This window comes from Chrysochloris asiatica, unplaced genomic scaffold, assembly GCF_000296735.1.
Source record: "Chrysochloris asiatica unplaced genomic scaffold, ChrAsi1.0 scaffold00323, whole genome shotgun sequence".
NCBI classification, from domain to species: domain Eukaryota; kingdom Metazoa; phylum Chordata; class Mammalia; order Afrosoricida; family Chrysochloridae; genus Chrysochloris; species Chrysochloris asiatica.
Genome location: NW_006408841.1, coordinates 831,024 through 844,780, shown reverse-complemented (window position 1 = coordinate 844,780; position 13,757 = coordinate 831,024). Strand labels below are relative to the sequence as shown.

Genomic DNA, 13,757 nt, shown 5'->3' with positions numbered 1-13,757 from the left:
GATTAATTTTACAGTCCAGAAACAGAGGACCCTAGGACCATCAAGAGAGGAACACACAAATAGAATGTGGGACCTTACCTAGAGAAGCAGCAGCACCAGAGATGGAGGTAGAGACATAAAACCACTCCTGGTGCTGTACAAAAATGCAATGGATCACAAGGTTGGTTGAACTGCAAGGTCAGAAGTTCAAACCTACCAGCCTCTCCTCAGAAACCCTATACCGGGTCACTATGAGTCAGAACCGAATCAAAGGCAAACAACACCATTTCATTCAGCTCTGCTGAGGAAATAGCTGTAAGCATTTTCATGCATGCTTCAGTATAAGTACGCACACAGTGTCTATCTGCGTGTGCACTCATGTGCTTTTACTTTCTGGCATGTATCTGCTCTTTGCTGTGCCCTTGGCCTGGCCTGAGGCTAAGGGCTTTCTGACTGAAGAGAGGAGGCACAGCACGGGCTGAGAGAACAGCTCTGAGGTACCAATGCTGAGGCTGAGCTATTTATTAACATTTGACCTTGGCCTAGGCCATGAAATTCTCTATGCCTCAGTTTCCTCATCTGTAAAATGGAAAGAGACCTACTCCTAAGGTTGTCATGCAGGTTAAATGAGTTAACTGATCTGACACGTGACACTTTCACAACACTGACTCTCAATGAGTCCTCAATCTATAAAGGGAGGTAATTTGCCCTAGGTCAACAAGCTGGTGAGAGGTACAATCTGACATTTATGTATTCCTCTTGATTCTCAACCCTTTTCATAGACAAGGCAACTAGGTTGGATGGTCTCCTTATGACTGGCCAGTGAAAGAACAAGAACTCTGAGTCATTTCAGGATCCTGAAAATCAATGGTAATTAATCCCCAGCCCTCTGTAGGGTCAGTTCATATTCACATACACCAAAATACTGTTTTCACAGAGCAGGTAAGAACAATAAACAAACACTATAGTCAGCCAGAGAAACAGATTCAAGAGAAGAGGGAAGGGGAAGGAAGAGAAGTGTATATGCCAGAACATGGTGATAAACTCAGGGTCAGGGACGGTCTGTCTAATGAGGGTAAGCAGAGAGCCTGGCAGAGTACTGAGAGGGGCAAGGCTGGTATAAGCAGAAGTCCATGAGAGGGGCTCAGAGGTCTTTATCGGGATGAGAACTAGGTATGTCTGGATACGTTCAATTGAGATACGCTGTTATACCTGAAAATGGAACCATAAATGTGCCTTCTCGATGGCCACCCTCCCTGGGAGAGCACACTGTCCCTCCCTGTGAGCAGTGCCACGTGTGAGGCTGAGGTTCAAGCATATGGAGCTGCCTTCTGACCCAACAGAGTCTTGAGGTACCCCATACTTTCTCCACACTGCTAGCATTGCAAGGGTAGTCACCCTCATTACACAGATCAAGGGACCACCTGGAACCTTCACCTTGCTCATCTGCTCCTCTTCCCTCCAAGTCCTTTCACAATGGCCTCTCTTCAATTCCTAAAACACAGGCTCCCCTGCCAATGCTGCTACCTATGATGACAATCTCCCTGTTCTCTTCAAACAAGGGAGATATGTTTTCTCGTCCACAAACATATCTCCTCTACACATCTGTCACCAGTCTGGGCCCCATGAGAACAGGGATTTGTGGTTAGCATGAGTACTCGGCACACAGCTGGTGAGGGGATCATTCAAAGTTCCCCATCTGCACCCTTATCATGTCTAATCACACATCTTCCTGTTGGCCTGCCCAACCAGTCTATAAGCTATGGCGGGCAGGACTCTGGTGCTCTGGTGCTCAACAGTGCTCCTGGCATGGAATAAGAGCTCAAATTCTTGTAGCTTGAAGGAATGGCTTTTTCCAATGTTAGTTTCCAATGAAAATGAGGAACAGCTATAATCCCCAAGGGCACGTGTGTGCTAAGCCCTGGACTATGCCAGTCACATCTGTCTCTACACAATTCTTACTGTCACCTGTTTATGGATGAGGAAGCCAAGACCCAGACAAGTTTAGTAATGTCCCAGCTCACAACTTGGCAGGGAAGCTGGCTTTGATCCAGCTCCACTGATCAGGGGGCTAAAGGGTCCCCTCCATGGCTTGCAACATGGTCCTACTCTGCAAGCAGAGGCCTCAGAAGTGACCCCATCCCAGTCTGGCCACAGTGATATACCTAAATGAATGTTAGATGGTTACTACTGCTGGGCTGGATGGAGCTGACTTAGTTTACCAGTGTAGATTACTGAGCTAAGAGACTCCTCCCCTGGAGCTGGGTAGTCCTAGTGGGAGCCTCTGGGATAGAAAGGTCCCACCCCTCTCCCAAGACTGCTGGGACATCTACCTGGCACCAAGGGACCTTTGAAGGGCTGAGGTGAATAGGCTTGCTGAGGTGAGTGGGCCTACTGAATAGGACTGAGGTGAATAGGCTGAGGTGAGTGGGCCACTCTTCTCCCAGGACACATCACTTCAAAGCTGCCAGTACATGGGACAATGAGGGAAAAAGTCAACCCCAACAATGACCCTGGTTAGGCCAAACAAGGCTGGATGGTGGGAGGGTTATGCACAGATCAAAGACAGTCTTTGTATTCATCCGTATGATTCAAAGACAATCCTCTGTCAATAATTAAAATGTGAGGGCATCCTGTTTTCTTCTGGCTATAGACAAATAAGTTCTCTCCATGATAAGACTCTCAGACTGTTAGTGAATCAAGGAGGGCTTAAACATTAAGCAATTGCTTCTCATCTGTTGTTGGGTCAGGGATCTCCATGGCTCCTGTTTACTCTGCCAATGAGGAACAAACAAACTCACTCACTGCTCTATGACCAATTACTTTTTGGCAACTGATTTTCCTTTAGTCCATTCATTGGGAAAGGAATAGTCCCTTCAATAAATGGTAATGGGACAACAGAATTTCTAAAAGCAAAAGGATGAAAATGGACATATACTTCACACCATATAAGAAAATTAACTTGAATGGGCTAAGTGGCTAAATGTAAGAACTAAAACCATAAAACTTAGAAGAAAACAGAGGGATAATGCTTTGGGACCTAGATTTTAACAACAGATTATTAAATATGACCCCAAAAGCATGGGCAACAGAGACGGGGGGGAAAAAAAACAGTTAAGTGAAACTTCATCAATTAAAAACTTTGGTTCATTAAAGGACTTTATCAACAACAAAGTGAACAGAAAACTTATGGGCTACAAAATTGAGGCAATAACATATGTGAAAAAGGTTTACTATATAGAACATATAAAGAACTCATACAACTTAACAACAAAAAGAAAAACCACTGATTAAAACATTGGCAAAGGACTTGAGCTGAGACATTTCACTGAAAAACAAATGGCTGGATTTCACTGGTCATTGCATGACCATCTATGTAGAGTAGACCAAGGCCACTGTCACTGAGCAGATTCTGACCATATGTAGAACTGCCCCATAATAGGAATTCCAAAGCTGTCAATCTTTATGGAAGCAGACTGCCACATCTTTCTCCTGCATGTGCAGCATGGTGGTTGGAGGGCAGGGGAGGTGTCTGTGTGCCACAAAGTTGGTTCTGACTCATAGCAACCCTGAATAGGGTTTCTGAGGCTATACATCCTTACGGGAGCTGAAAGCCTCATCTTTCTCCTGTAGAACAACTGGTGGATTCAAACTGCTGACCTTGAATCTGGCTGCCACTGTGTAACTCACTACACCACCAGAGCCCCTTATGTGTAGAATAGGGTTGACCCAGGACTAGGCAGTGTTTCGTTCTGTTGTGCATAGGGTTGCTATGAGTAAACTCAATGGCACCTAACACAACAAAACAACAACAAGGGCAGCCCAACACCACTCTACTAACAATTCTGAATACATCAATGCACCAGAGTTTACAAGAGGGCAACTGAACAGGGGAACCAAGGGCCCAGCCTTTCATGTGGAAAGTGTCCTAGTATACCAGGGAATCAGATATGATGGAGTAAGCATGAAAGTCCAAGTGAAGAAAAAGAACTCTACCCAAATACTGTACTATGTATGCTTTCTGGAATCACTTATGTTTGTTAGGTACCATAGAGTTGGTTCTGACTCATAGTGAGCTTCAATGAAACCCTGTTCAGTCCTACATCCTCCTCACAATCATTGTTAACCTTGAGCCCTCTGCTGCCACCACTGTGCCAATCTATCTCATTGGGGGTGAGGGGCCTTCCTGTTTTTCACTGGCCCTCTACTTTACCAAGCATGATTTCCTTCTCTAGGGACTGGTCTCCTCCCTCCCCTCCCCTGCCCCCTCCCCGGGTCAATAAATCTGAAGTATGAGATGACGTCTCGTCATCCTGACTTCCAAGAAGCACTCTGACTGTACTTCCTCCAACACAGATTTGTTTGTTCTTCTAGCAGTCCATGGTACTTTTTAATATTCTTCTCTAAAACCATAAGTCAATACATCAATTCTTCCTTTATTCATTGTCTAACTTTCATATGCACATGAGGTTAATGAAAATACCATGGCTTGGGTCAGGCGCACCTTAGTCCTCAAGCTGACATCGCTGTTCCTGAACACTTTAAAGAGGTCTTGTGCAGCAGATTTGCCTAATGCAATACGTTCTTTGATTTCTTGACTGCTGCTTCCATGAATGTTGATAGTGGATCTACGCAAAATGAAGTCTGACAACTTCAATATTTTGTCCATTGAACGTGTTATTTATTGGTCCAGTGGTGAGGATTTTTGTTTTCTTTACAGAGGTGTAACCCATATTTAAGACTGTGGTCTTTAATCTTCATTAGTAAATAAGTATGTTAAGTCCTCTTCAGCAAGCAAGCATATCGCAAGTGTTAATGAGTCTTCCTCTAATGCTGATGCCATATTTTTTCATATACTGCAGTCTTGTATTATTTGTTCCGTTTACAGATTGACTATGTATGGTGAAAAGAATACAATCCTGATACACACCTTTCCTAATATTAAACTATTCAGTGTTCCCTTGTTCTGTTTGAACGATCTGCCTCTTGGGTCTATGTCTAAGTCACTTATGATTTTAGAAATAGAAACATAGAAATATGTGTAGCATTTAATAAACAATCCCTCTAAAATAGTCATGCTCCTGCATGCTATGACAAAGAAAATGTGGTGATTCTGTGCCAAACCAGTTCTAACTCATGGCAACCCTGTATAGAGTTTCAGAGACTATAAATCTTAATGGGAGCAGAAAGCCTCATCTATCTCCTTCAGAGAGGCTGGTGGAATCAAACTGCTGCAGCCCAATTCGCAACCCACCACAGCACTAGGGTTCCTTAAAGAAAATGTTAACACATAGTTAAACTTCCGTAACTTGACTTTGAGACAATAGAATCATAAACATCCTCTTTGAAAAAGAGCTCTAAAACACTAGTCTTGATGAAGTATGACATCCATCACCTAACCCTTGAAGCGAAGGTGAAAATAAATTCACACATACACTCTAGACTTTGGTACATTCACTGAGAGAAGACAGTGGGCAAAGTTGTCTCTCTCTCTGAAAACTGAAAACCTGCTGAGATACTGCCATCTACACTGACTTTGGACCCCAGCTAAGGATGGCCTCCTCTGAGTTCATGCCATCATTAAACCTTTCTCCCCAAACCACACATTAAAGGGAAATGCCTGAAATCAAAAAATTTGTACTCTAACCACTGAACCAACACTGTGATTGTTCATTTTGATTCTCCAATTTTAAATGAATGTCTTATAGTGGTACTTGCATGCCCTACCATGACTACCATGCACTAAACTTAACAAGCATGATAACCCTGAGCAATTCTCCATGTAGCTCAAAAAGAATTCCTCACACACCCACAGTTCCAGTTCATAAGTCCCACTCAGATTTCTCTCCAGAACTCCAGACTCACATTGAAGATCTTGTCCATGCCTGCACTCAAATGTCCAGTGACACTCTGACATGTTCATAGCTCAGTACCCAATCTCCATTCAAATCTTTTCCAACCACAGCCAACATCAGGTCAGACAAACAAAGCTCTACCCACTCAGTTCAGTCCTCAGAGCCATCAAAGTGCTCTTTCTATGTCCAATCCACAGCAAGTCCTATAGGCACTCCTTTAGATATGCCTGGAGTCCACCACTTTTCACACCTCCACAGTCACTTTCCAGTCCATGCCACCCTCTCTCCCACTTGGACTAGTACAATGCTCTCCCTGGCTGGTCTCCTTGCTCCCATCACTGCCCAGCAGTCAGGAGGGTGGGTCCTTATATTTCCTACAATCCCAAATCTGGTTAGTCATTCCTCAGTTCAAAGCTCTCCCTTGCTCCTCATAGCTCACGCTACATAAAAGCACACAACTCCCAGTAAGGTAGAAGGCCTGTGTTAATCTACTGGGGGAAGGGGACAGCATAGCCCAAAGCCAGTCTTGACAAGGTAAGTACATTAGACAATGAAAAGTCATTAGAAAGTTTCCTAACAACCTTACATAGCTGCAGTATCTTAGCACTAATACATGGGCAAGGTATTCAGGGCATTGGTTCTGCAGAAAGGCCCTTGTCTCCTTTCAGCATCTATAGGTCCCGCAATCCTTGGAGATCGCCATGTGTCTTGGGATCAATTATCCCCTAGATCTAGGAGGTTCACAGTGCAGGGACCCCAGGTCTAAAGGACGCAATCGACTCCTGGCTATTTTTTTCTTGGTAGTAGTAGGTTCCACTCATTTCTACTTACTTCTCCTTTTATCTCTTTTAAGTACAAGGAGATGCAGGTCACAGCCCAGGGACAGTCTCCTTATATGGGATCAGGGCTGTGATAGGATTAAGGGTATGGCATCCCAATCGTAACCCTCTTATGGGTTTATTACATCGATCACATCATGGGAAGACCATCACATAATCACCAAACCACTGAGCAACACAGTCCAGCCAAGCTGACACATATTGTTTTCGTGGGACACAAATCAATCCATGACAGTTAACCTTGCCCAGGTAGCCTTGTGCTAACCACCTCATTTAATACTGCAAGTCACCTTTCTGGTCAACTTGCTTTCTTTGTAGAAAGGTAGGAGTAAGGGGTTAGGACTATGGCTAGGTCTAGGCTACACATAGGCCTTCAGGTAGTATAAGGGTTTTGGTTAGGACAAGGATTAGTGTATATCAAGTAATACAAGGAAAAATTTACTAAAGATAAACTCAAAAACAGTTGCAGCAGTACATAAACAGGGAGCTGTCAGAAATTCAAGCTGGATTCAGAAGAGATTGTGGAATGAGCGATTTCACTGCTGACACCAGATGGATCTGAGACTACACAGAAAGATGTTTACTTGTGTTTTATTATGTTGGAACATATTCAACTGTGTGGATCATAACAAACTATGGAGAATATTGTGAATACTAGGAGTACCAAACACTTAATTCTGCTCATGAGGAGACTGTACATAGACCAATTCAATTCAAACAGAACATGGTGGGTATTGAATGGTTCAAGATCAGGACAGGTGTGCACCAGGTTTGTACCCTTTCATCATACTTATTCATTCTGAGCAAACAATGCAAGAATCTGGATTATATGTAGAGATATGTGGCATCAGGATTGTAGGAAGATTCGTTAATAAACTCTGATATGCAGATGACACAACCTTGTTTGCTGGAAGCAAAGAAAACTTGAAATACTTACTGATGAATATTAAAGACTACACATAGCCTTCAGTATGAACTGCACCTCAATGTGAAGAAAATGAAAGTCCTCAAAAGTGGACCAATAAATAACATCAAAATGAAAAAAAGATAGAAATTGTCAGAGTTCACTTTGCTTGGCTCCACCATCAACACTCATGGAAGCAGGAGTCAAGAGATCAAATGATGTATGGCACTAGGCAAATCTGCTGCACAAGACCTCTTTTAAGTGTTCAAAAACAAAGATGTTAGTTGGAGTACAAAGCCATAGTATTTTCAATCATCTGACATGTATGTGGAAAGCAGAATAATGAATAAGGAAGACTGGAGAAGAATGGATGCATCTGAATTTTGGCAAGAAATATTGAAAATAACATGAATTGTCAGAACAAACAAACAAATCTGTGTTGGAAGCAGTACAGCCAGAATGTCACTTAGATGGGAGGATGATGAGACTCTGCCCCACATATTTTGAACATGCTATCAAGAAAGACCAATCCCTGGAGAAGAACATCATGCTTGGTAAAGTGGAGCATCCATGAAAAAGAGGAAGACCCCCAACAAGAGGAAGTGACACAGTGGCAGCAACAACAAACTCGTTTAACAATTGTGAGGACGGTACAAGACCTGGCAGTGTGTCCTTCTGTTGTGCGTAGAAATCACGGAGTCAGAACCAACTCAACAGCATCTAACAGCAACAAGTGCTAGTGTCAGAGGTAGGCTAGGGCTAGTAGTAGGGCTTAGTCTAATTTTAGGATTAGTTAGGTTTATTTTTGCTATATTTTCTTGAAATCTACTTGATTTCCTCTTGACTTGGAAAGTTCTATAACTACAGTATTCCTTATTTTTACTTTGCAGATTTTTGTTGTTGTTGCAAACTGACATCCCTAGTTTCAGTCTTGTAGGTTTGTTTTACTTCGGATACTTGTATTTCTGGGTTGAGTTCTAAGTGATATTGTCATGTATGTTAATCTCAGGTTCTCTTTCTAAGGAATTTCCTTTAGCATTTTTGGTGAAGTTATCTTTTACAAATTCTTTTAGTATGTTCATCTAGAAATGTCCTCATTTCACAATTGTATTAGAGAGAGAATTTTCCTGTGTACATGATTCTTTATTGGCAAAATTTTTCTTCCAACGTTTTATGTATATCACCCCATTATTTTCTTGCCTGCATGGTTTCTGCTGAGAAATCAGACCTTGGTCATTTTAGTTCTATTTATAAGTAAAGTTTCATTTTTCCTGAGCTGCTCTCAGGATTCTTTCCTTGTCTTTGGTTTTGACAAGTTTGATTATAACATGTCTTGGTGATTTTCTTTTGGGGTCTATTCTGTTTGTACTTCATTCAGCTTCTTGAATGCAGACCTTCTCATCTTTCATGATGTTAGGGAATTGTCTTCCAATGACACCTTGACAAACTACTTTTTGTTGATAGGTCTAGATAAGAGGTGATGGGGGAAGATGCTGATGATTATATGAATAAATTGCAAATATCTGCTAATAAGGCTAATTGTGCTTGGTCAATTTTGCCATCCTGCTGGATATAAAATGAGCCATCTCAGATGCAGGAATGGGGGATCTGACTATCATCAAAGAAGTGCCAGCAGTGGAATGTGTCCTTTGGACCCTGTGTACCAAAACTCTTCAACCCAGGGACAGAAAGCTATGACACTAGAGGTGCAGCAAAGCAACATCAGCAGAAAAGTCAGAGCATGAGACAGAGCAGTGAACTCCCTGGCCCCCAAAGCAAGTAAAGCCGAGTGCCATTGGGCAGGAGGTTCATCTGTGAGAGGGTTGCCTCCAGACACTTAATTGGGAGAGCTAGAGATGAGCACCTTCACGCTGAGGTTATATAGTAGAATGGAGGACCCTTTGGACACTTAGCAGCAGTACTAAAAACGTTTTGTAATACTGCTTGAGCAGGACAGGAGCCAGCCATGGGGCTGAGGGCCAGACGGAGGCCTGCCTATAAGCACAGCAGAGAAGATGTCCTTATTAAGTATCTGTATCCTGATCATTTCTAATCCTAACTTGTAACCTGTTAACTGCTCCAATACACCCCTTAACTGTGAATATAATGTCTAAGTTCTGTGTGGCCACTGCAAAGAATTAGCAAACCCAGCTGAGTAAAGATTGCTGTGCGAGGGATGGCTGGTGCCATTTCTTACAGGGAGAAAGACAAGGATGGATACAGATGCCCAAGTAGGCTTTCAAATATGCTCTATTTACATTCTTTACAGTACAAAGTTGGTCCTTGTTATTTTCCTAATATCAATTTAGAATAAGTCAAAATTCTATGACACACAAGCAACATCCCAAAGCTAAATACAGTGATTACTCAAATAATCCAAGTCAAGCATGCTGTAATATTAATGAGTTGTGAATAACCAGCAACTATTTTCAGGACTGAGTGAGACAGTGCCTTACCAGAGACACACATTCAGTGGATCCCCTTCTGTAAAACCACAAGAGCAGAGAGAGTTCACTGAAGACCTCAGGCATACCAAACCAAAAGCATGTTCTGGTAGACAGCAGTGAAAATCTGTTTCCACTTTAACTAGCAGCAGCTGGAGACTCTGGCCAACATACATTTTGTATTAGTCAAAAGAGAAGGCCCATTTTTAGTTACACATCCAGTTAGGTATCGTCGTACAATGTGACCTAGACTTGCAGTACAGCTAACTCTCTGTTAACCATGGCAATGGGGATTTTTAGGAAGGACAACAGATCACTAGGAAGAAAAATCATCTCATTTTATTCTCAGCAAGGCATGTATTACTGCAATAGGGATGTTGGCCTTCAGTGAGGATGTACCGAGGACCTTCTACTTTGTCTGGCATGTGAAATTCAAGCCACACTTTGGTGATTCAACAAGCCTTGTGGTCTGAGACACCACTACCATACTTGTCTGGAAAGAGAATAGAGCCCATCAATTTTCAGGGCATGGGGATGGCTCCATCCTGTTTCCTTACTGCACCTTCAGCAGAGCTTCTAGTAGAAGACAGGTGTGACCATGGGCAGGGAGCATTGTCAGAAAGGAGCCCCAGGTCCACCAGGCTCACAATGAGGCAGGTAGAGAGTTGGCTGTACTGGCCAGGCTGCACAGCATTTCTAGGAACAAGAAAAGCAAACCGCCGTCCCACCTCGGGCTGCACGGTCACAAGTGAGGCAGGGCTGGGACCAGTCCCCATTTGGGTGGGCGGCCAGCCCCAGGTGCGGCAGGAAGGGGTGGCGCTGGCTCAGCGGCTGCAGCTCCTCACTCTGACTCAGTGGGGCGCCTGCGCGGTGCTGAGGGCACAGTGAGGTCTCGGGCGCTGTGGGCAGGGACACACATACACATACAAATACACATACACAGAGAGAAACAGGCTATTAGAGGACCACAGCAGCCTCTGCACATGGGGCAGATCACTCCAAAGCCTGCCACCCCCATGGTTGCCATGGACACACTCCTCCCTCCCATCCCGAAGCACACAGCTGGAACTTGAGGTCTGAGAGAGGCAGAGTCCTCAGAGCTGGGAGCAGGGCAGCACTGAATGACCCAGGGGAGACCTATTAGGAGCTTGTGACTGCAGGTCCAGGTTGGCATGAGGACAAGGGCCTGTCCATACCCTAGACTCCTATACCAGGAATGGTCCACAAACTGTTTATGAAATGTGATGCTACATCAGCTCCTTCTTTGTATCGTCTGGCTTCATGAGAATAATGAGCGTGGACGGCATCAGAAGAGAAGAGGCACTCCCCTCATCACACAGCAGGACCACTGCTCAAAAGAAGACTTTCCTGGGGGGAAGGGGAGCGAGGGGGAGGGCACTGAAATATAGAAGACAATTTCACTTCTTAAAGGGCAATTTTCATTCTTTGGTTCAATTAACCAGAGGATGACTTCTGAGGATTAAGTTTACTTTTTTCCCCCAAATAACTTCAAGAATGTCACAACCTATACTTTAGCTGTTACTGCTAAGTGCCGTGGAGTAGGTCAGAACCTACTCAGTGATCCTATATAGGGTTTCCAAGATTCAGCTGGTGGGTTTTAACTGCCAGTTCTAAAGCTCAAGTCTTGTGATCCAGTACTTATCCTACAGCGCCACATAGTTCAAACTGAGGGAAACCAGACATGGCATCAAAAAAACCCGCTAACCTACTTCAAGTTTGATAACAATTTAGAATTCCTAGAGGAAGGAAATCTGACTTTATTACACAAATCACCTCTGAACTATTTCTCAAAATGTTAAATTGAAACCTGCCAAAGCAAGACACATTAATAAGTGGTCTGTTAGCAGAACCACTAACTAAGCTATGGTTGACAGGGGTCCATCAAATTACAAACTTCCTTTAAAAAAAATTTTTTTTCTATACTATTAACATAGCTACCACTGACTCCAAAAAGCAAGGGTGTAGGGATCTCCACTTTAGTTCAACCATATCTAGACTAAATTGAAGCACCTCCCACTCTTCCAAGTGGCTAGGACCATCTATCCTAAAAGCATGAGATTGGTTCTGTGAAGGAAGAGGAGTACTCATACCTGGGGACTGCTCTCTGCAAATGATCATGATGCTTAACGTAGCTTACAGAAACATGCTCTGACAGTCCCTGAGCTCTACACTTCTGTTCCTTAAAATTTCTTCGGATGGCTATGGAGTCGTGCAAAGGCCTGAAGAAATCTGACATGCAAAAAAGAGAACAGGCAACCCACCCAATACAGACCGAGCCCCACAACCACACCGCCAGAAGCTCTTATGTCCATATTTGAAAAGAAGACCTGTTGAGGCTCCTGCCTTTTTCCCTTTTACATTAGATAGAAACATATGCACTTCACCCTCCATGCTGCTGAAGTAGAACAATTCAGGAACCTGCATGCAGCTCAATGATCAGAAACATATGTAACGTAAGATGAAAGGAACAAGATCATCAAGAGCAATCAGCCATCTCCTCTTAACTATCAGCCAATGCCCATGTGCTTGCGCAGGAAGACAATCCCTCTGCTCTGGATCCCTCCCCTCAGATCCCTCTAGATCCCACTTCTTTGTCCCCCTTACCACTGATGGTGAAAGCCCCTGACCACTTGTACAGAATGAGATCCACAAGCAGCCCAGCCAAAGGGACTGAAGATCTTTTATTGCCATAACTTCACCTAGACTAGGGTGCATATTGGTTAGGCCCTGGAAGCTCTGCAGTGGTTGCTGCCCTCAGCCCAAAGCACCGGGCCACTCACACAGCCAGGGCTCAGACAAGGGGAGGGAAGCTCTGTGAGTACTCACAGCCATGGTAGGAAGCTGGCGAGCCCCCGGCCTTGCCATACTTCTGCTCTGAGTAACTGGTGGAAAGGTTGGGTTGGCTGGAGCCACGGCCAAAGGTGATCTGGTTGCTGCCCATGCCTGTGGCAACCTGGGCCATGCGCTCTTTTGTTTTGAGAGCCTGGGCCCTCTCAGCCTTCAGCCGTTCCTCGTCCTTTAGGAGAGCCACCAGCTGCTTGGACTTCTCACGCACATTGATGCCCTGGTCCTTGCCATCTCGGTCAATGTACTGGAAGTCCTTCAGGGTCTGAATGGCAAAGATGTTCTCACGGCACTGCTGAGCCACTCTTTCAGATCCTGTCTTGATTAGGTAGTCCAGCAGTGTGAGCGCCTTGTACACATGCCGCCAGTTCTTGCCATGGTCATTAAGTCGCTTCCATACCATGCTCATAATTTCTGAGAAGGCCACCACATTGTAGGTCAGATCTGTGATTTCCGTCATCAGGGAGCTAGATGGGCCCCATGGGTCGTTGGAAGTGGCTTCCTGTACTTTTATTTCAGCCTCTGAGTAATTGTTCACAATGTTCTTCATCTGCCGCCTGATAGATGAAGTCGTCATTTTTATTTCCTTGGTTTCAAATCAAAAGTCCTTCAAAGCCCTGTGCTCAGTAAATTCACACCCTACAAAGGGTCAATGTCTGTAATCAATCTAGAGTTAGATTCCTGAACAATCATTTCGTCTGCTGCAGCCCTGAACTTGGGAAGCTGGAAGCCATGACCTAGAAAAGAAAGAAAAACACTCTGTGACTTGAGCCCCCATGGTAGGAAAAGACGTGGGCTCAGACATCTATGAAAGAAACTGAGATTCCGTCTCTCTTTAAAAGCTAAGATCAATATTATAAGTTAATAATGA

General features: G+C 44.0%; 1 protein-coding gene across 3 annotated transcripts in view; it reads right to left on the bottom strand.

Annotated features, from left to right (window-relative positions):
• The window catches only part of EPN2 (epsin 2), an 86,423-nt gene extending 72,951 nt beyond the window's left edge, over positions 1-13,472 (bottom strand). The window contains exons 1-3 of one of the 3 annotated variants that reach the window (XM_006875355.1): positions 12,869-13,463; positions 10,750-10,920; positions 8,087-8,089 (exon numbers count right to left, since the gene is read on the bottom strand). In XM_006875355.1, the coding sequence (XP_006875417.1) occupies positions 8,087-8,089; positions 10,750-10,920; positions 12,869-13,463 (769 nt within the window). Of the gene's footprint in view, positions 1-8,086; positions 8,090-10,749; positions 10,921-12,868 lie in introns of all 3 variants that reach the window. The other 2 variants (XM_006875357.1, XM_006875356.1) reach the window with 2 other exon arrangements.
• Positions 13,473-13,757: the final 285 nt, after the last annotated feature.